Raw genomic sequence first — 19,755 nt, 5'->3', positions numbered from 1 at the left:
AGTAACTCCCTGCACTATGAGACTTGTACATCATTAGAAGCCATAACTGGCTATCTATACAATCAGTAGTACGTAATAGATACTATTATCATGCTTTTCATCTCACTGATCAGATTAAATGCTTCTTCATGTACCTTCTCACTAATGAATGACTGAGTTGGAAACCTTCATTGTAGAAGATAGCAGATGTTAAAAACAAAGAGTGTGTATCTCACTGTATAAGTCTAAGAAGACTTCAGTGTCTTGTAAGGGATAGACTAGTTAGTCTAGAACGTAAGAGGCTGTAGGGAGGCCTTATAGAATCTTTGCAGTACTTAAAGAGAGCCTACAAGAAAGCTGGGGAGAGACTGCATATCAGGGAGTGCTGTGACAGGACAAGGGATCAGGACTTCAGATTTTACAGGTATTAAACATTATTCAATTATATCTAAAATTTGTAGTGTGGGGCATATTTCTATTTTGCAGTAGTTCACTAAGCAGAATACTGTGTATTGTATTCTAAATTTAATAGTTATAGCTTAACTTAGAAATATTCTTCTTTAAAGGTTTTATAGATAAAATTTACCAAAAAGAATTATGACTTCATAGCATGGTGCTGAACTTACTGTTGGCTTGACTAGGTGCAGAACAAAACATCAACCACTAAAATGAAGTCAGGCTGAATAAGTATGGAGAGGAACGATATTCAGACATATTATATTTGTATATTGCAAATGTGTTTTTCATTCTCATTTGTGTTTCTTAATTTTGTTAATGGCTCATCCATCATGAGAAGCAGAATGTATAAAAGGGAATTGTTACTGTGTTCTTCATGAATAATAAATATGACAATTTCAGTCAGTTAAGCTACCTTTCAAGTAACTGTCCATAATTTTAGTAGTTCATAATAGCAATTATAAACAATCATTGTTTTACAGGTTTCAGAGCAGAACAACAGAAGCAGCAAAGCTTGAAGCAGAACTAAGTAAAGCTCAGGAAACACTGAAAGCTGCAGAGATACTTATTAGTCAACTTGACAGGGAACACAAAAGATGGAGCACACAGGTTAGTGAAAATTTTCACAAAATACGTCTTATTGCTGATACTTTGAAAGTCAATTTTTTCACTGTTTTGAGGATATGAGTTAAGAAGCCAGTCTGTTAAATATACATTTGTTTGATTTCTCATGAGAAAAAAATTAAAGTTTTTAAACTAAGGCGCATCAAGTACAGCATTGCCAGCTGGTCTCACTCTACACTGCACTGGTGTAGCCTCACTTTGAGTACTGTGTGCAGTTTTGAGTACCACAGTACAAAAAGTGGTTATCGGGAAAACAGTCTTCACCAAGAGGGCGGTCAGTTACTGGAACAGGCTCTGCAGGGAAGTGGTCACGGCAATGTGCTTGCCAGAGTTCAAGAAGCTTCTGGAGAAGGCACTCAGATACATGGTGTGATTTCTGAGTGGTCCTGTGTGGACTCAGGAGTTGGACTTGATTATCCTTATGGGTCTCTTCCAAATCAAGATATTCTGTGATTCTTAAGTTAGGATTGATATAATGGAAAGAAATGGAGGATTTTCCTTTGCAAGTGGCTTTTCAGGTACACAATCTGAAATAGTAGGTAGGGCTGGGCAGATTTGAACCTTTGTGTAAAGACCTCTAAGAATGACTGTTCATGGTTATTTACCCTGGTGCGTTACCTCTCCCTTTAGAAAGTTACACTGCTGTTAATGGTATGGGGTAAATAGATATATTAGCATCCGTAGGAAACTAGCAGATATATTAGGAACTCACAGTCTTTTGAGGATAGCTTTTAACTTAGACATTAAAAAGCTGTATTCATTTCCCTTTTAAGTAAAGAGGAAATAGTAAAATGTTGATTTGAGTATGTCAGCTTTTTTTTAATCAGTTTGAAATGCAGGTAGATTGTTCAAGTATATGTGATAAATGTATTTTATTTTTGTGACTTTAGTGAATCACATTTCTGATTACAATAAATACCTACAGTGTTTATAGTTTTTTAGAAGCCAAATTCTCAGAATCATCTGTTCATGCTATAGCTCAGAGTTTAAAACAAATGAACAAACGAAAATCTGCATTTTCAGATATGTTTTGTTGTGAGCCTCATATAGGTATATGAAATTTAATTCAGGCTATTCGGTAACTTATGAGAAATATTAACATAGTTTTTTTTATTTATGCATTCATTATGTCATACACCTATCCATTCTGTGCTCTTCTTTTTTTTAAAGGTGTCAGAGATGAGAGATGAACTGGCCACGCTGCCTAAAAGAGCTCAGTTAGCAGCTGCATTTATTACCTATCTGTCTGCTGCTCCAGAGGATCAGAGGAAAATGAGACTGGATGAATGGACCAAATCAGCAGGCCTTGAAAGTAATTTATGTGGGTGGGAGTAATTAGGCTTGATCAAGGAAATGACCGTATTCATTCTTATTCAAATGTATATAGTGATGGATTATTTAATGGGATTATTCTGTTAGTTCTTAAGAGTATAAATATATATATATATTTAACCCCATAGTCATTTCTTAGAATGTAAAATTTACATGGATGAATGTATTCACACTGACTGTTAGAAACTTGTCTCTGGGTTCTGAATGCTTCTGTTTTTATGGTAAGCATTTTTATCTGTCTGTGTTAACAGCACCATTTTTTTAATAACATCATCTGGATATTAGGATTAAGTTCAAAAAATAAAATAAGGGAAATCTACAGACTTGCACTTCCATAAGATAGAATCTCCACTGCATACAAAGTAGTGAAGACTTTAAAATGTGCGGACTATAAATATTAACAGAGACCTACAATCTTTCTTTTATCAGAGTTTGATTTACGGCGGTTCCTGTGTACAGAAAGTGAGGAGTTAGTCTGGAAAAGTGAAGGCTTACCTTCAGATGACCTTTCAATAGAAAATGCTCTTGTTATCTTGCAGGTAAATTTATTTTTGAATGTTGAAAGTGTTTCAGTTTGTGCAGATTTCAGTAACATGATATCTTACTGGGATTATGAACAATTTTATTTTCATAGTTTCATTAGCATAAAGCATGCAAAGAAAAAAAGAGAAACAAATATTCATGTATCTTAATATACTCAAAAGGGGAAAAAAAAGCATTTGAGGGACATGCTTCTGTATTAGTTTTCTTCCAGATGTCAAAGAGATGAAACCTTCTATCAGTCTATTAGTCATCATTAACAACAACATAAGTGGAAGGCTATGGCCTATACATTTGGCGTGTTCTAATACTGCTTTTTTTTTTGAAAACAGGAAAGGATATATGCAGACATTGTTCAAAGTATCTAGATGTGAAATCCTTAAGTGTTCATCAGATATGTGATATAGGTTATAAAATATCATTCACTTAAAACCATTAGATAATACCTGAGAAAAGAATTATAACAAATTGTATTTAGGTCACCGTGAAAGTAGTGCCTCCTATTTATTTCCATGGAAACTATAACAGATGCAAAGAGAAAATAAAAACAAAAGCTGCACCAGTAGAGGTGATCTGTTCTTGCTGTCACCACTGCTGAAGCACACCACTGTGTTACATCCACTGTTTTGTCCCCATAAATGTTCAGCAAGCATTAATGAATGTCAGTAGATGCAATTTTTTCCACAAGGAGGAATTCAGTTCCACACCTTTGCTTCATATGCACTTCCATGTCAGATGTCATTTTGTTATGCGACCTCTCTGCTGCCATCTGTCCCAGGGCAACAAAATGTAGTGGAATATTGGTGGGAGGGTTCACCCTTTCTTGCCATACCACCAAAATCTGCTCCCTTATAGTGTGGGCAAATGTTAGAAAAAGCATTACTTTCAGAGCAACCCACATAGTAATATATTTGTATTCATGATTCATTATTATAATTGCATATGAATAGAGACAATAAATGTACATTGCAAATGCACACTCATAATTCTGCACTTATAATGTAGTTACTAGATCTGCTAGAAAATAAAGATTTAATGCCATTTAAGAGAGGAGAATTTACATTTGCCACACGTACTTTGCTTGGATGATTGATGGTTTTCAGAAACCATTTACAGCTTCTTCTCCAATTTAATTCTGCTTTATCATCTTCATATTAGATCTAGCTATTCCTTTCTCACTTTGATAACAAAGTTCTTCAACAAATATGATTTTATACTCTCAAATGTACTTAAATGTTGTAACTGAATTTTATTTTCATTTCATCTTTTTTAGTTAATTTAGTCTGTCTGTGACTAAAGAGCTTTTATCGAGCCATTCCTCAGCTCTAATCATTTTCTTGTGCATGTGTTTTATTCAGCATCCTTTTAGAACTGTTAATGAATGTGATATTTTAGTTGTTTCATCCACAGGACAGTTATCAAACTATTCAAAAAAACTCGAAAGAATAACAGTATTCTCCTTCTACTGTTGCTTGATTTCATTTTTTTATTAGGTTATTATTGTTAATGAAAACTGTATTAAAATATCCTTAATATCACTGTAGAAAAATAAAAGGAGACTTAATTTGATGTTTTTTGTTTGTTTTTCCCATTCAATTTAATTCTTAAATCAGGTGTTCTCATTTTTTATTTTTATTTTTTCTTTCTCAGAGTAAAGTTTGCCCATTTTTGATCGACCCTTCATTCCGGGCTACAGAATGGTTGAAGACACATTTGAAGGAAGCACGTCTAGAAGTTGTTAACCAGCAGGTTCATAATTTTCTCCTGGTCTTACAATTCTGTTCTGCTTGAGAGCACTCACTTCTATACCTTAGAGAGAAATTTATTAAGGGTTGTGACAGAGGTCAACAATAAACAGGTCATATTTTCATGTAATTTGTTGTAGATAAGAGGAATTCTTACTTGGTACTGATGATTTCTTTACGTAGGGAGAATATCAGAATATTTAACCCAACATTATTGTAGTATTACTTAAGAAATTTGTCTATTCTTGGAAAAGACACACTATGATAGTATTTCCTGCTAAGAAGGAGGGAGATGGTAAAAGATTTTAAAAAGGAGAGCATTTCTTCTTGGTATTCTTGTTTGCTCTTCTTTGGATTTCAGGAATACATATACACTTCTTCCCTTGTATTTCTATGTTGTGTTGTCTACATTGTCCATAGTAGGCTGAATTTCAGTCCAAGATTAAGACACCATGTCAGTTTACATGGGTGGATAAGCTTGTTAGCAGGCTTGTGGTGCGATTCAGAAGTCTCTTGTTGGACTGCACCTGGCCTCAGAGTATTGCTTCAAAAGAATGGTAAGTATTATAGAGATCCCTGCCAGCCACATGCAGACACCTTGGTTGCTTTCAAATGGTACTATATTAGCAACTGGATACTTAACCTGCTATCAGATTGGCTTAGTTACCTTTAGGATTCTGCATTGTCTTGGATCTCCAGTAACTGGAGATGGAATGGAATCTTAAAAACCAAGTGTGTGTTTAGACTCCTGCAGACCAAAGCCTATGATTTGATATCTTAAGATGAATGTGAATCCTTGCTTGAAGTCTTGATTCAGTTTGGAGACGTAGCTATCTGGTGATACTCTAACTAGTCAGATCTTCCACACAAACTGGACAGGCATGACACAAGACCTGTGCTATGTCTGTGGTAGTTAGGCGTGTTAAATAGATTGATTGTATATCAGTAGCTGAATCATTCATTTTCTAAAGATGTATTTAAATGATATACTTGTGGCTGCCATATGATGCTTGTTGTAGAACTGCATAGGTCTACAATTGATGCTTAGATTTGGATCCCTGATATAGTGCCTTTCTATTCGTTCCTAAAGTGTTTTAAAAGCATCAATAAAATGTTCACTGCTTAACACTGTCATCAACGTTCTAAAAACAACATTACTCAAAGGAATTTGATTTCATTTGCTCAGGACGCCAACTTCCTTACAACTCTTGAGCTTGCAGTGAGGTTTGGGAAAACTCTTATTATACAGGAAATGGATGGAATGGAACCTGTACTTTACCCATTGCTAAGAAAAGATCTTGTTGTCCAAGGTAAGTGACTGAGGTCTTTAAAAATTATTGTTCAAAGCTGCTGAAAGCTAAATCCGTGTAGATCTTATAAAAACTGGCTTATTTTATTTTATTTATTTGAAACCCTGTGTATTGCCTTTTTAATGTGCTGCTAAGATTACCTGCTGCTAGTATATGAAATACATTGGAGGTATGCTCTTGTTTCCTAAATTGAAAAATACTGGGAAATATTTAAAGGTTTTTTCTGCTGGAATTAGCGTGGATTATTGATATAAACTCTTGTACACTTTAATTTTTAGGTTAATTTCTAGTGGTAATTTCAAACACATGGTTTTGGTGAGTCTGTGCAAGTCCATGCTAGGGAGTTCTTTTTGAAAAGGGAGAAATAGTCGCTTTTTGAGTCATTTCCATCACTTGACTATCAATTACACATCTCCTGTTTGTCAGAATGTGGAGATGGTAGTGAGGTCTTGTCTGCATCAGTTGCTCGTAATGACTGTACATCTCTTCGCTGCATGGAATGAAATGAATTTAGGAAAAATGTGAATTTATATGCTATAGTAACTATGTCCTTGTATGGATTCTGTTTTCAACTAGACATTTTTACAACATAAGCCTACAGTTCATTCTGGTCCTTGGCACAGAAACAATACTGATACGTGATTCTCATCTGTACCAGAGATTTATACTTGGAGTGTTCTTTCACTCCTATTGCTAATAACAGAGGAGCAACTAACTGTGCCACTTTAGAAAATTCTCTGGAAGAGAAGTTTTTACTTTGAGACTTTTCCTTCTTTTTTATTATCAGAAGGCAAAAATCTTTGTCATGGTTTGGTGGTGTTGCTGTCAATATTCTACATCATAACGTCATGTGCAGTATATGGATTATTGGAAGGTTCATGCTCTGGTTCCGTGGAATGGCAGTGTCCTGAGTGCTTAGCTCTCGGAGGAGAACTACGTATCCCAGAGGACTTCGCAGAGGATGGTTCCCTGACCATGACATTTCCTGATCGGGAATCGAACCCGGGCCACGGGGGTGAGAGCGCCAGATCCTAACCACTAGACCACCTGGGATATGTAGTTATGCACATGATGTTATGATGTGGAATATTGACAGCAACACCACCAAACCATGACAATCTTTCTGTAGTTGTACCTGTTAGAGTCTTTTCTGACAAGGCTAGAATGGAAGCCAGCCTTTATACAGTTGACAGTTTGATAGAAAAAAAATGGTGAGAGGCTATAAATGTGGTCTGATTCTGTGAGAAGCATATTGAGAAGTGTAAAAGAAGTATCAGTATAAATATAGATTGAAACTGTGATGACTGGAATTAAATTATTTCCTCCTGTGATTATATGGAATGTGTTTACAGTAAGTCAAAATTATGAGATATTTCTTAATGGAATATTTCTCTTTTCATCCAATAAGCATATATTCAAGGATCTGTAGTTTTATATTTTTTCTCCATAACAGTGTCACAGAAAATAATATTTGAATGGAATTATGATTGTGCAGCAGCATCAAGCTCGTAAAATAAATGTAACATTGAGTTTATAGCCTAATGCTTTGATATCACATTCAGAATATATTGAACCTTCTTATTTAGCCAGTGTGTGTTTATGGCTGAAGTGATTTTATGGAGTGTTATACTTGTGCGGGAAAGTAAATATGTTCAAATTATGACAGGATTCTTAAAGATAATAATAATTAAAGGAACCTGGTCATTTAAATATTTCCATCACACAACTTTTACATGCTATGCTACGCTATTCCATTTTTCTGTCTAACAATGCAGAATAGGTTGATGATGGATGTTCCATCAGTTTTTATTTATTATTCGTTATAAAATTCATTTATAAATTGTTTATAAAGTATCTTTAAATCTACTGGTCATAATGAATAACACAAATGCATACATTTACTCAGTGAACAATTTGTAATTATCTGAAAATAATAAGTATTTCAATTTACAGGACCCCGCTATGCTATACAGCTAGGTGAAAAAATGATAGATTATAATGAAGAGTTCCGTCTTTTTCTATCAACAAGGAACCCAAATCCCTTCATCCCACCTGATGCTTCTTCTATTGTTATGGAAGTCAACTTTACCACAACAGGAAGTGGCTTAAGAGGACAGGTAGGCAATGAAAACAGTATGTATGAATCTTTATGTATGTAGATAATGGGCATTCACAGGTAGCTCTAGCTTCTGGTAGAAGCTGCATGGTGCCGTTTGTGTTAATGGTTGTGGAGATATTTTCTAGCACATAAGTAGAACTGGTAAAATCAATGCTGATATTAAATTGAAGGTTTAGAATCTTCTTTTTATACCCTTTGGGATCAAGCAGTAAGTCCAATAAAGAAAACAGAAACTACTTCGCTGACTTCAGTTACAAGAGAGTAACCACTCAGTTCCTGTTTTCTTTCAACTCTTGGAAATTTGCGTTCAAAAGTATAGATTATACACTGCTATACAGCTGATGTGTATATATTATGCTATATTTCCATTAACATATATGATGAAATGTTAGAATACTTCCTACCACATTAAATAACCTCCTTTCTTTTTAGCTTTTGGCTTTAACCATTCAGCATGAAAAGCCTGATTTGGAAGAGCAGAAGACAAAGCTATTACAACAAGAAGAAGATAAGAAGATACAACTAGCTAAGCTTGAAGAATCTCTTTTGGAGGTAAAATAAAGTTATCTGCTGTATCTGCTGGAATGATAAGATAGTTTTGAAATTTTATATGTTTAAATGAAGAAGGTAGAAGTATTGGAATAAAGCTCTCTCTGAATTTTTTATTTGATAATATAAAACATCATTTGACTGGGATAAAAAAGATTATAATTATGTATGTCTGTCATGAAACTGTAATTTTTCAGAACATTAAATGTCATCAAAAGTTGCCAAATTTCAGGAAGTAACAGTCTAAGGAGTTTGCAATAAAAAGTGCAAGGTATTAACACCAGGTTTAGTTTCAGATTTTGCATTCATAATAGCACTGAAATCAGAATGTCCTTTGATACTGAAGAGAGTAACCTAAAGCTCAGTAGAAACAGACTGGCACTTCATTGATTTTTTTTTTTGAAAAGAAATCAATGGTTAAGGTCATTGAGCTGAATTCCCATAATCCTAAAGCAACATAAAAAGTCTTATCTGAAGTATGGTAATGGTTTTCTTACCAAAACCATGGGGTAGCAGCATGCATGCTGTGGTATCTTTTAACTTATTCTATGATTCCTCAGTGAAAAATCAAACACTACGCAGAAACAAATAGTCGTCTGACTCTCCAGCTAGATAACTACATGAAACTTTACATCCAAATTTCCTTATGTGCTCTTACAGGAAATACTGACGTGGCTTCTATGACTTGCCAGTGTATAAGACCTGCAAGCAGGCTACAAAAAAACAGGCTATCATATTTTGGTTAATACTATTTTTTAATTAAAATACAGAATACAGTCTTCATTCAGTTAAGCAGATCTGAACCTCTGAAGCATTGTTAGCATTGTTGCTGGATTATTTGTTCATGACTGAGACAAACACTTGAAAAGGAAAAATGATTATTTATTCCTTGAGTATTGCAAGTAATTGCAAGTAGCCAATTTCAGTTTATATTGGTAGTTAAATAGAGATCTATATGTTTCTGATTTGTGTTTATTTAGAGAGGCTGGTGCAGAAAAATCTGATTTTCTCAGAAGCTTACTGGCAGTTTGTGTTCTAAATCTGGTGGTCTGGATTTTGAGAATTTGGTCTTAGGTTGTATTTTCTGTCCTTCGTTGGTACAAAACATCAGTTGTATTCTTAGTGCATTCAGTGCTTCAGAAGTATATACATCAGCTTTCAAAATGGTTACCTTACAGGCTTTACAGGTGTTTTTATTTTTAGGTGTGTGTAACGTAGGGAGCTTTTTTTGTTTACAGACACTTGCAACATCACAAGGAAATATATTAGAAAATAAAGATCTGATTGAATCTTTGAATCAGACTAAAGCAAGCAGTGCACTCATCCAAGAATCACTTGCTGAATCTCACAGACTTCAGAGTTCCCTTGATCAGGTAGAAAAAAATTTACAATCTTTTAATTGCTTTTTTCTCCCTCTGCTATAAAATAGCAATGTTGTGTATATATAGATTACAGGAGAATAAAATCAGTTCATATTTAATTAATCTCTCAGTACTGCAAAAATGTTGTTAACTGGTGGTGCTGATCATTTGGCATGCTGTTTTTTGTAACACACTACAAGTTTTTCTCTTGTTACCTTTTTCTCCTACGCTCTGTTATGAATTAATTACTGAGATTTGGGATGGGCTTCGTGGTGGGTGGGGACCTCAGTGCCCTTAGAATTAATTTCCAAGATGTTCATTGCAGCTGAGAGGACTTCACAGAATAATGTTTTTTGACATGTTTAAAAGCTAAAGACAGTGTGGAAGTCTTGAGTGCGTGTGCCTCAGCTTGAAAATCAGCAAGTATTCTGTTTTCTCAAGCAGTGCAAGTCATGTGGATGTTTTTTCAATAGCACCAATATGTAATAGCCAATAGATGGCAGTAATGTACTATTTTATTTATATCTACTTCTTTTATTCACAGGAGAGGAATGCGTATCTCCCTTTAGCTGAGAGTGCTAGCAAGATGTACTTTATTATCTCTGACTTGTCCAAAATTAATAATATGTACCGTTTTAGTTTGGCGGCGTTCCTACGGCTCTTCCAGAGAGCACTGCAAAGTGAACAGGTATGTTCTCTTCTCCTAAAGCTCTGTGTGCTGCAGGTACATCGATCTGCTTTGATCTGTAGAATCTTTTAGTTGAACAGTTTTAGAGAATAACGTATAATAAGTAGAGATGCTGAACTGTTATGCTTTACATATTCAGAATAGATGCACAGGAATTTTTTCTATGATTATAATTTTATGATTTTTAATGTAATTTATGTTACATATGAATTGTAAATTTGCTGAGCCTTCTGAGAACGAGATCTTATTTTTAATTTCAGACTTGCTTTTCGTCTGAGGTAAGTTAGGACTTGATAATAACTTCATTAAAACAAAGCTTTCGGTAATGAACTAATATCCAAATAAAGCTAGTTCTGTCAACAAGGGGTAGAATAAGTAAAAAATTTATGTTTCTATATAATCAAGTAATTTGAAGGAAGATCTAAACTTTGTGTGTTTTTATATAGTTTTTAAGCATGCATGCTTCTCAAAGCCATTACATTTTTCTTACAGAAGTGCGGAGTTGTGGATTTATCCCTCATCACCTCACACTTTAGGCCTAAAAATGCACACTGATTAATGATATGCTTTATTTTTATTCAGCATCTCCAATATCATGTAACTTTTAGGTTCCACTTTACTCTGATGTCTCTGCGTACTTCAGCTCCAATCATGAGCAGAGGCACACTTCCAGTGATGCACTCTTGCTTTCATTAAAACTCTTCACAACCATGAGTTTTCTAATTCCTTGTTCTTTTTTTCACATTTGTGTAATTTCTTTCTTTTCTGCTTCTTATGTTTACCTTTTTAAAGCTTAGCTTCTGTCTTTGTCAGTCACATCTACCTCTGCTTCCTTCTTGTTTTCTTTGCCTCTGTCCACTTCTGCGTTTTCCCATACAGTCTTCTAGAAACTGGGCAGATGCTAGTCAAAGCAGCTCGTAAATACACATTGCCCTTCTTTTTGTACGTCCATCTCTTCCAGTTTCAGCAAGGAAGAAATGAGCTTGTTTCAGATGAACCTCATAGTACCTGTAACACCACTGTCCCTTTTTTTCTTTGCTTCTTCTTTCTTCTATCCTGTCTTTCTTTTAGTTTTCTCCTCTTGTAGTTGGTGTTTTAGTCTCTAAGTTTTTAGAGAGAGATTATATTTACTGTTTTCTACACTGCTTAGTTTATTTGAGCCAAATATTGGCTGCAGGTCTAGATAATACATTTAATATCAACATACTTGTATAGAAATTGTTTAAAAATTTAATGCGAAAGCAATTTTTTTACCAAGTGAAAACCATGAAACATCAAAGATATTTCTAAATTAAGAAAATATTATCTTTTTGTATGTTTACCTTAGACATAGTGTAGAATGACATCTACAGCCAGAGTTTCAAAGCCAAGTTATACACTACTTGATGCCTCATCTTGAATTTCTCATTTTGCCATGTATGTTTTTTGCAATAATGAGTGTCAAAGATAATTTGTGTCATTCCACCTGAAAGTCACTTGGTTGTTGTTTTTTTTTTACTTCCACATAAATTTTAAAAATCAAAACTTTGTTTTTAGGACTCAGGCAATACTGATGAAAGAATCGAGTCGCTTATTTACACATTGAAACATGCAGTGTATGAATATGTTTGCCGCTGTTTGTTTAAGGTAAGACTGTATTTTTCTGAGACCTCTTCATTCTGTTTGGTCTTATTTCAAGTGCTTCCTAAGTATGAGTGTTTGACCTTCTTATCATTGTGATTGTTTTTATGTTTGTTAGTTTGGAAGAAAACAAAACACCCAAACAACAGACATTTTAATATTCTATTTCCTCTTTTCATCTCTTCCCCAAATCTCTACTTATTAGCTTGTTTGTTTCCATCTGTTTTCCTTTTTGTCTGTGTAGCTTGAAGTCTTGTTTGCGCAGTATCTGCGTCAGATGGCTTTTCTTCTTGGAGAAAACCTAGGATTTCCTAAAAAAAAAAAAAATCTAGGTGAAAACCTAGGAAAACCTAAAACACCTCTCACTTTCAGATTTCATTTATACTCTCAAGTGGAGCAGTCATAACAAGAGGTGTTTGTGTTATAGTCCTAGGCTGACAGAAACATAAGAAGTCTGCACAGACCATCTGACCAGTAGTATAAATATTGCAAGTCTGAAGTTTGATTGGTGAGAATAGAGAGATCTTGGAAGATTTTACCTCTAAAAATCTAGCAAGCCTACACTGAGGATGCATAAGTAGCAGTATTTCTAAGGTTTTTGATTTTCAAAGTTCAAGTGGAATCTTATGGAATACTGATAATAATTTGAAGTCTTTATTTGAAATCATGACTGTGAAGCCTTCTATTAACTCATCAGATCTTTTGGGTGCTGAAAGGCACACTATTTGTATATGTCAGAAAAGATGGAATATTTCAAAGCCTGAGTACAGATTGGAGATATATAGTACGGATTTTCACCCTGGGTGATTGGGATGGAGGTTGGAAGATTTTAACAGTTATCATGCAGCTTGATTAATGATCCATCCGCCTTAGTATCCTGTTCTGATAGTGGTCCTAGAGAACAAATAAAAGTGATCAGCAGTCTGCTGCTAATTCTACCTCTTATCTGTGTGAGATTTTTAAAGACTACTGAGGCATAAAGGTGACTAATGATGAGATTGCAAAGGCAATTTATTTATTTATTTATTGCTTTTATTTCAGGCTGATCAGTTAATGTTTGCTCTACATTTTGTGCGAGGGATGCACCCTGAACTCTTCCAAGAGAATGTAAGTGCTAGAGAAGAAAATCTGCAAGTGATTAACATGATGAAACACTGATGTTATCTAACATTAAGTAGATGAAAGGTTTTTGTCAGTAGGCATACGACTCAGGATTTTAGTTTTCCATGTTTCTATTTCTCTATTATAATTACTTTTAAAAACATCTTGTATGTCAACATTAAATTTATTGGGTTCAAAGTGATGGTTACCATTAGAAAGGTAGGTGAAGAGTTGCTACTTATATAAGAGACTGAAGAAGATGTTTATGGAGGGCTGTTGCAGCTTTTTGTGAGTACTATATCAGTGGTTCTTCCATCACATGGCTATACGTTTATGTCAGAGGAATTTTTCATGGAGAGGGTGATGAGGTGCTGGAACAGACTGTCCAAAGCAGCTGTGGATGCTTTGTCCCTGGAGATATTGAAGGCCGGGTTGGATGTATCAACCTGAACTGGTGCTTGTTTTTGTGGATGGCAACCCTTCTTACAGTAGGGGGATTGGAACTAGATGATTTTTGAGGTTCCTTCCACCCTAAGCTGTTCTATGATTCAGTGATTCTTAGAGAGAAATGATGCTACATCTCAGAATGTTTTATATTTTTGATAGCATACTGGGATTCATTTGGTAAAAAGTCAAACTACATGCACTGAAAATGTCTGTCTATTCAGTTTTTAGACAAAGAAAGTATTATTAGCATACCGTCAAAAAGATTAGGGATGTCGTATGATGTTTTTATTTGAGAGCTGTCGGAAAGAGACCTAATGGAGTTCCTCATTTGTGGGGAAGTTGTTTAGAGGGTACCCTTCTCCCATGAAAGCTGCAGAAGAGTTTAGGTACTGCTAATTCGTATTTCCGTAGAGCAGCCTATTTCGCATTTCTAGAATCTTCCTCTGCTAGGGTGATAAATTAATGCTGAAGGCTGATTAGTGTGAGTCACCATTAAATTATCCAAAATACCTACAGAATGGCCTGCAAGGACACCCATGCTTTCTGAAGTATGAGCCAGAGGATTATCAGATTTCAGGAGATGTCAGTTTGTTGGAGGACAGTCCAGTAAAGGGAAAAAGATGAAAATCACATAATGAATTTGATGGAAGTAACAGAACTTCACTGTTTAAAAAATGTGAGTTTAGTGAACAAGCTTGAAACTTTTTGATGCTATGAATGCAGTGCAGTTTGGTTGGAGGTGTATAGATTGACCAAGTGAAATCCCATTGTCCTTTTCTTTTCTGCAATGACAATACCTGGTAAAAGTAACTAATTTATCTTCTTTATTAGTAAACAAGTTCCTTTTTATTACTAGAACTTCCCTAACTCATCTACATTACTTTTTCATCTGAATAAAACCTGTTTTATCTTTCTAATCCTTGAGAGTTACAGAAAGGGTAGTTAAGCACTGGAATAGGCTCCCCAGGGAGGTAGTTGAGTCACTACACCTGGATGTGTTTAAAAACCATTTGGATAAGGTGCTAAGGGACAAGACTTAGCAGAGGGTTGTTAGTGTAGTGTGGTTAAGTTGTGGTTGGATGTGGTGATCTTTAAGGTCTTTTCCAGCCTGAGCAACTCTGTGATTCTATGATAAACTCATGAAGGTGGCAGTATACAAATAATTTTCTAAACTAAATTGGCTAGACTTCTTAAGCATTTCTGAGTATTGATTTCTTTGTTGTTTGTTGTTGTTTAGCATACATTTCCACTAGCTGTTAGAGTTGTTATCTAACTTAACCTAACTAGGTTACATACAAGAAACTTTACTGCTTACTCACGTGCTACTCAAGAATCAAATAATATCAATAATCCTCTTACCTGACTAAAAGTTTTGTTTTTGTTAAATTGCCTTGAAAAGGGTGTGTCCTTACCACCGATGTTACTTCATTCTAGTCTGTATGTGGATGATATGGTTGGAAGCTGTGGGAGTTCAAAACAAAAACAAAAACAATATGGCTTTTTCTTTTTTTTTTTATTTTCTTGTAAAGCACTGTAATTGCTTAACTTGGATTCCGTGAAAGGTAAATACTGTTAATATTATGTGGAGTTTTATAACTGTTGTATAATTCTTTCAGAATTGAGGCTTTAGTTTGTTTATCCTCTAAATTTCTGTTTTGCCTACATTGTGCTGCACACTAATTTTTATTCTTAAAGATGTCTGATGACTGATCTGAGGTGTTCATTTATTCTTTGTAGGAATGGGAGACTTTTACAGGTGTGATCATTGGAGATCCCGTAAGAAAATCAGTAAGCTACTTTAATTTGTGTATTTTCAAATAAGGAACATTTAATCTTGTTGGAAAACATGAAAAGAACAGGGAAATTTTCACATGAATATTATACAGGTTTTTTTTTTTAATGGTAATTAGTTTTCTGTGCATTTTTTTTGCCTTTTTTCTTCTTTTCCTGTTAGCACAATTAGAGTTCTACTGTCACGAAAATAAGTGTTTCTTAATCTCTTCCCCCCAAAAAAAGAAATAAAATAAAATAAAATGATGTAACTTATATGTCACATTTAATTTGTTTCAATAAGGATTCAAAAAGAAGCCTTCATGACCAGATTCCTTCTTGGATAGAACAGGAGCGAGTCTATGCAGTAGCATCTTTGAAGGTATGTACCACATGGCAGTTTACATTAAACTTAAAAGTGTTTGTAATATGGACTCAAGTACCATCAGGAGGAAATATTTTGTTATTGTAAAATGTTTACTATCTGTTCCAGAAAATGTGGTCTCTTATAGACCCATTTGAAACTAAATTCCAAGTTATGAATGTATCATCCTAGATTAGTATATTTTAACCCTACCCAAAGAATTACAATCTGTATGAATAGAAAATTTTAGAAAAGAAAAAATGCAAAGAATACAATGTTACAGGTTTCTCTTCTACTGTTGCATTTCAGAAACCACTTTATATTGTATTAAAATGGGCCTTTAATTGTGAAACTAGTTTTTTACTTAACAGATTTTCATGGAAACTGAAGTATTTCAGAGATTTTAGTTGCATAAATCAAGTAAATTCATATTAAAAAGCCACAACACTTAATTGCTTTGATTAATCCTGTCACAGTCATAACGGAAGTCTTTTCATTTAAAGAAAACTTAATGAAAATAATGATCCTAGAAATGCTAGTTTAGATTCTTCTTCTCCTCTTGTCAGCTCAGCAGCAAGAAGGAGAACACTGAGCAGTCTTTGGCAAGGATTTTTGTTATTGCTGGACTGACAGTTGTTTATTTTTAGTTTCTCTTCACCAGGAATTGTGAGCAATTGCAACAGTGGTGTGGCAAACGTGTTTGTTAGGGTTTAAAAAAGAAAAAGTTTAACAGTTTCAGTTGGTGGACAGAAGAAAAACTGGATCATGATTTGAGGAAAAGTATAACACTGAGTTAAGCCTAAAGTTTAAAAACAAAGAGCATTAAAGTTTAAAAACAAAGCTATTGTAAATACTGACTTAGCATTTGAGGAAGTAGAAAAACAAGTTTTAAATTCTAACCTTTTATTCTTGAACTCCAAGATGAAAAACTTCCAAGATGAAAGGGATTTTTATGAAATGCACAAATATTTTACAGGTTTTAAAGCCATCATGGTATTCATAGATTCCAGAAAATATACAATGCCCAAATAATTATTCTTCTTTATTGTTCACTATGCTTTTTTTGTTTGTTTGTTTGTTTTGTAGACTTCTCTCCCATGTCTCTATCAGACTCTTGGATTTGAAGATGAAAGTTTGTGGCACACTTTCTCTCAGAGCTCTGTGTGTGAGCAAGACTTCCCATCTACTATTGTAAAAAGAATTTCTTTATTTCAACAGGTAACATTCTGTATTAAATTAAAATTAGTTGTGGTTTCAGCATAGCAAATAAGTCTTACATTTAAAGAATTTAAACTGAAAACCTGGTTAGACTGTAAGCAGGGACAAAATCTATTTTGTCTTTGTCTTATAGCTCAGCTAGTTTATTATGGATTTTTTTTTTTCTCTGCAGTATGTATATAGTTCTCTCTCATCTGAGTCTTTTTTGTGGCACTGTATTGGTTGCAGCTGAGAATGGCAAAGTAACAGGTTCTTTATTAATATTCATAGAATAAATTTTATGAATAGGTATCAAAATTCTTTCATGCTTGCTTTGTTATTGCCAAATTTCCTTCCTCCAAATACTTTGTGAGCAAAGTATTGCCATAAAAAAAAATACCTGTAGGAGTATAACTGTAATAATCAGCATATTACATACCTAATTCCTTGCAGAGGAAGCATTAGGAGTGTTTCACAGAATGGTAGAATTTCAGAGGCTTGCAAAATATGTACAAAATATGTACAATGTTTATAAATACCTGAGGTGTGGGGGCCATAGTGGTGAGGCTGGTCTCTTTTCAGTAGTGCGTAGGGATAGGACTAGGGGTAATGGGATGAAAGTACAGTATAGGAAGCTCCGCACGAATGTGCGGAAGAACTTCTTTACGGTAAGAGTGATGGAGCACTGGAACAGGCTGCTGAGGGAGGTGGTGCAGTCTCCTTCTCTGGAGATAATTCAAGACCCGCCTGGATGCCGACCTATGCGATGTGTGTAGGGAGCCTGCTTTGGCAGGGGGGTTGGACTCGATGATCTCTAGAAGTCCCTTCCAACCCCTACAATTCTGTGATTCTGTGAAAATCATATATTGACATAGCAGTATAAAGCTAGGTTTATTTTCTGTTATTCTGGCTATCCATGTGAAATATTCATTTATTCTGAAATATGGTAGAACATATTCTACCTTAAAAATAGACGTTAGGTGTAGAACTATCCTCCCAGTTCTTCTCAATGAAAAAAAAGTACTTTAAAAAGAATAATTATATTAGTTTATCTTGGGACGGAATGGTCAGTTAGCTGTATATATTTAGGGAAAATTGCTGATGAGCATAGTTAAAAAAAAAAAAATGTTTTCTTCAAAGAGTTTTGCTTTGTTGGTTTTTACATTATACTTTTATAAATTTATTTCCCTTGAATGTATTTTCTTCTAAGGTACTTGTGGTTCAGGCTCTTAGACCAGACAGGCTGCAGAGTGCCATGGCGCTTTTTGCATGTAGAGCCCTAGGTAAGTTCATTTTTCACCAGAGTGCTTCCACACAACAATTACATCACTAAATCTTTTAAAGTGTCAAATATATATTTCTTTATGGTTTATATGGAATTTCTGTGTTTTAGAATTTAAACTCTGTTGGAAATGGATTGTCTGATCTTGTTTTCATAAAGTATTATTTCAAAGTGCTTTTCCTGTCTTATGAAGCAGTGATTTTAAAATCCTGACATATTCTTTGAAGGGATTCTTGAACACTGCACTTTCTCAAAAAACTGTGCTCAGCTTTCTAAAATCCAAACTGCTAATAATACTTGCACTGTATTTATTTTCTTAAGTGATGCATCTCACGAGTACTGTAATATATTTGGCTAAGCAGTTACTCATTTGGAATGGCTTTTCTTTCAACTTAGTATAGTTAACATTATCAAATGTATTACTATAATAACTGAAGTTGCACATGAACATATTCCAATCTGTTGTCCAATAGATTTTATTTTATTATAGCTTTTTATTGTATTTCTCTGTTAATGGGAGGCCAAGATGTAGTTGCCAGTTAACATCATTTAAATTATTTAAAATATCAAAGCCAGACAGTGTAGCTTCTCAGGAACCTGTGTGCATCTGTTTGCACTGCTGAAGAGCAACAACATTGCCATAAGACTTTGGTTTATTTTGACTGTTTTATTTTACACATCTGTCAGTAGGAGCTAAGCAGTCTTATGAATAGGAGCATAAGAATGACTGAACAAGTGAAAAAGAGATGTTTGCCTAGCATCTTTCTGTTTTCAGCAATGACAAATGATATGTCAGGAAAAGATATGAAAACATCACAAATCTGCACTGAAACAGTGTTTTCTGAAAATGCGTCAAAGTTTCTTAAATGAGGACATATTGCAGAAGTTTGTTTATTTAATTCATTTGTATTGCAAGTTTCACAGTTCCTCAACTTAAAGGTTTAGGTGTGATATATTTTGAAGTTTTTGGTTTTTATGTTTTCCTAACTCAGATCCCGACATTTGAATTGTCACATGCACACGTGCACGTGACAGTTGTACTATACTTTACTTATATAATATATTACTGACAGAATTTTTTTGTCTGCTGACGCATAGTATGCCAGGATCAATAATAATGCATACTGCCGTGTTGAACTGCAGTTAAAGTTTTTCATTATCCATTTATTGTGCTGATTTGTATACCAAAAATGGCTTTTTCTATGAATCAGGCCAAATTAAAACAAGAGCAAAAACAGTATCAGTTTTAATGCTTTGAAGAAATCTTACTT

At 34.5% G+C, this 19,755-nt stretch overlaps 1 protein-coding gene across 2 annotated transcripts in view; it reads left to right on the top strand.

Annotated features, from left to right (window-relative positions):
• The window catches only part of DYNC2H1 (dynein cytoplasmic 2 heavy chain 1), a 120,354-nt gene that overhangs the window by 50,965 nt on the left and 49,634 nt on the right, over positions 1-19,755 (top strand). For both annotated transcript variants that reach the window (XM_015852271.2, XM_015852270.2), the window contains exons 61-75: positions 918-1,044; positions 2,230-2,371; positions 2,821-2,930; positions 4,582-4,680; positions 5,863-5,986; positions 7,940-8,103; positions 8,538-8,657; positions 9,893-10,027; positions 10,560-10,703; positions 12,240-12,329; positions 13,365-13,430; positions 15,609-15,659; positions 15,946-16,023; positions 17,092-17,223; positions 18,413-18,485. In XM_015852271.2, the coding sequence (XP_015707757.1) occupies positions 918-1,044; positions 2,230-2,371; positions 2,821-2,930; positions 4,582-4,680; positions 5,863-5,986; positions 7,940-8,103; positions 8,538-8,657; positions 9,893-10,027; positions 10,560-10,703; positions 12,240-12,329; positions 13,365-13,430; positions 15,609-15,659; positions 15,946-16,023; positions 17,092-17,223; positions 18,413-18,485 (1,655 nt within the window). The remainder of the gene's footprint in view (positions 1-917; positions 1,045-2,229; positions 2,372-2,820; positions 2,931-4,581; positions 4,681-5,862; positions 5,987-7,939; positions 8,104-8,537; positions 8,658-9,892; positions 10,028-10,559; positions 10,704-12,239; positions 12,330-13,364; positions 13,431-15,608; positions 15,660-15,945; positions 16,024-17,091; positions 17,224-18,412; positions 18,486-19,755) is intronic.

The sequence above is a fragment of the Coturnix japonica genome, chromosome 1 (assembly GCF_001577835.2).
Source record: "Coturnix japonica isolate 7356 chromosome 1, Coturnix japonica 2.1, whole genome shotgun sequence".
In the NCBI taxonomy this organism is placed as follows: Eukaryota; Metazoa; Chordata; class Aves; order Galliformes; family Phasianidae; genus Coturnix; species Coturnix japonica.
This window is presented reverse-complemented; position numbering and strand designations above follow the sequence as displayed.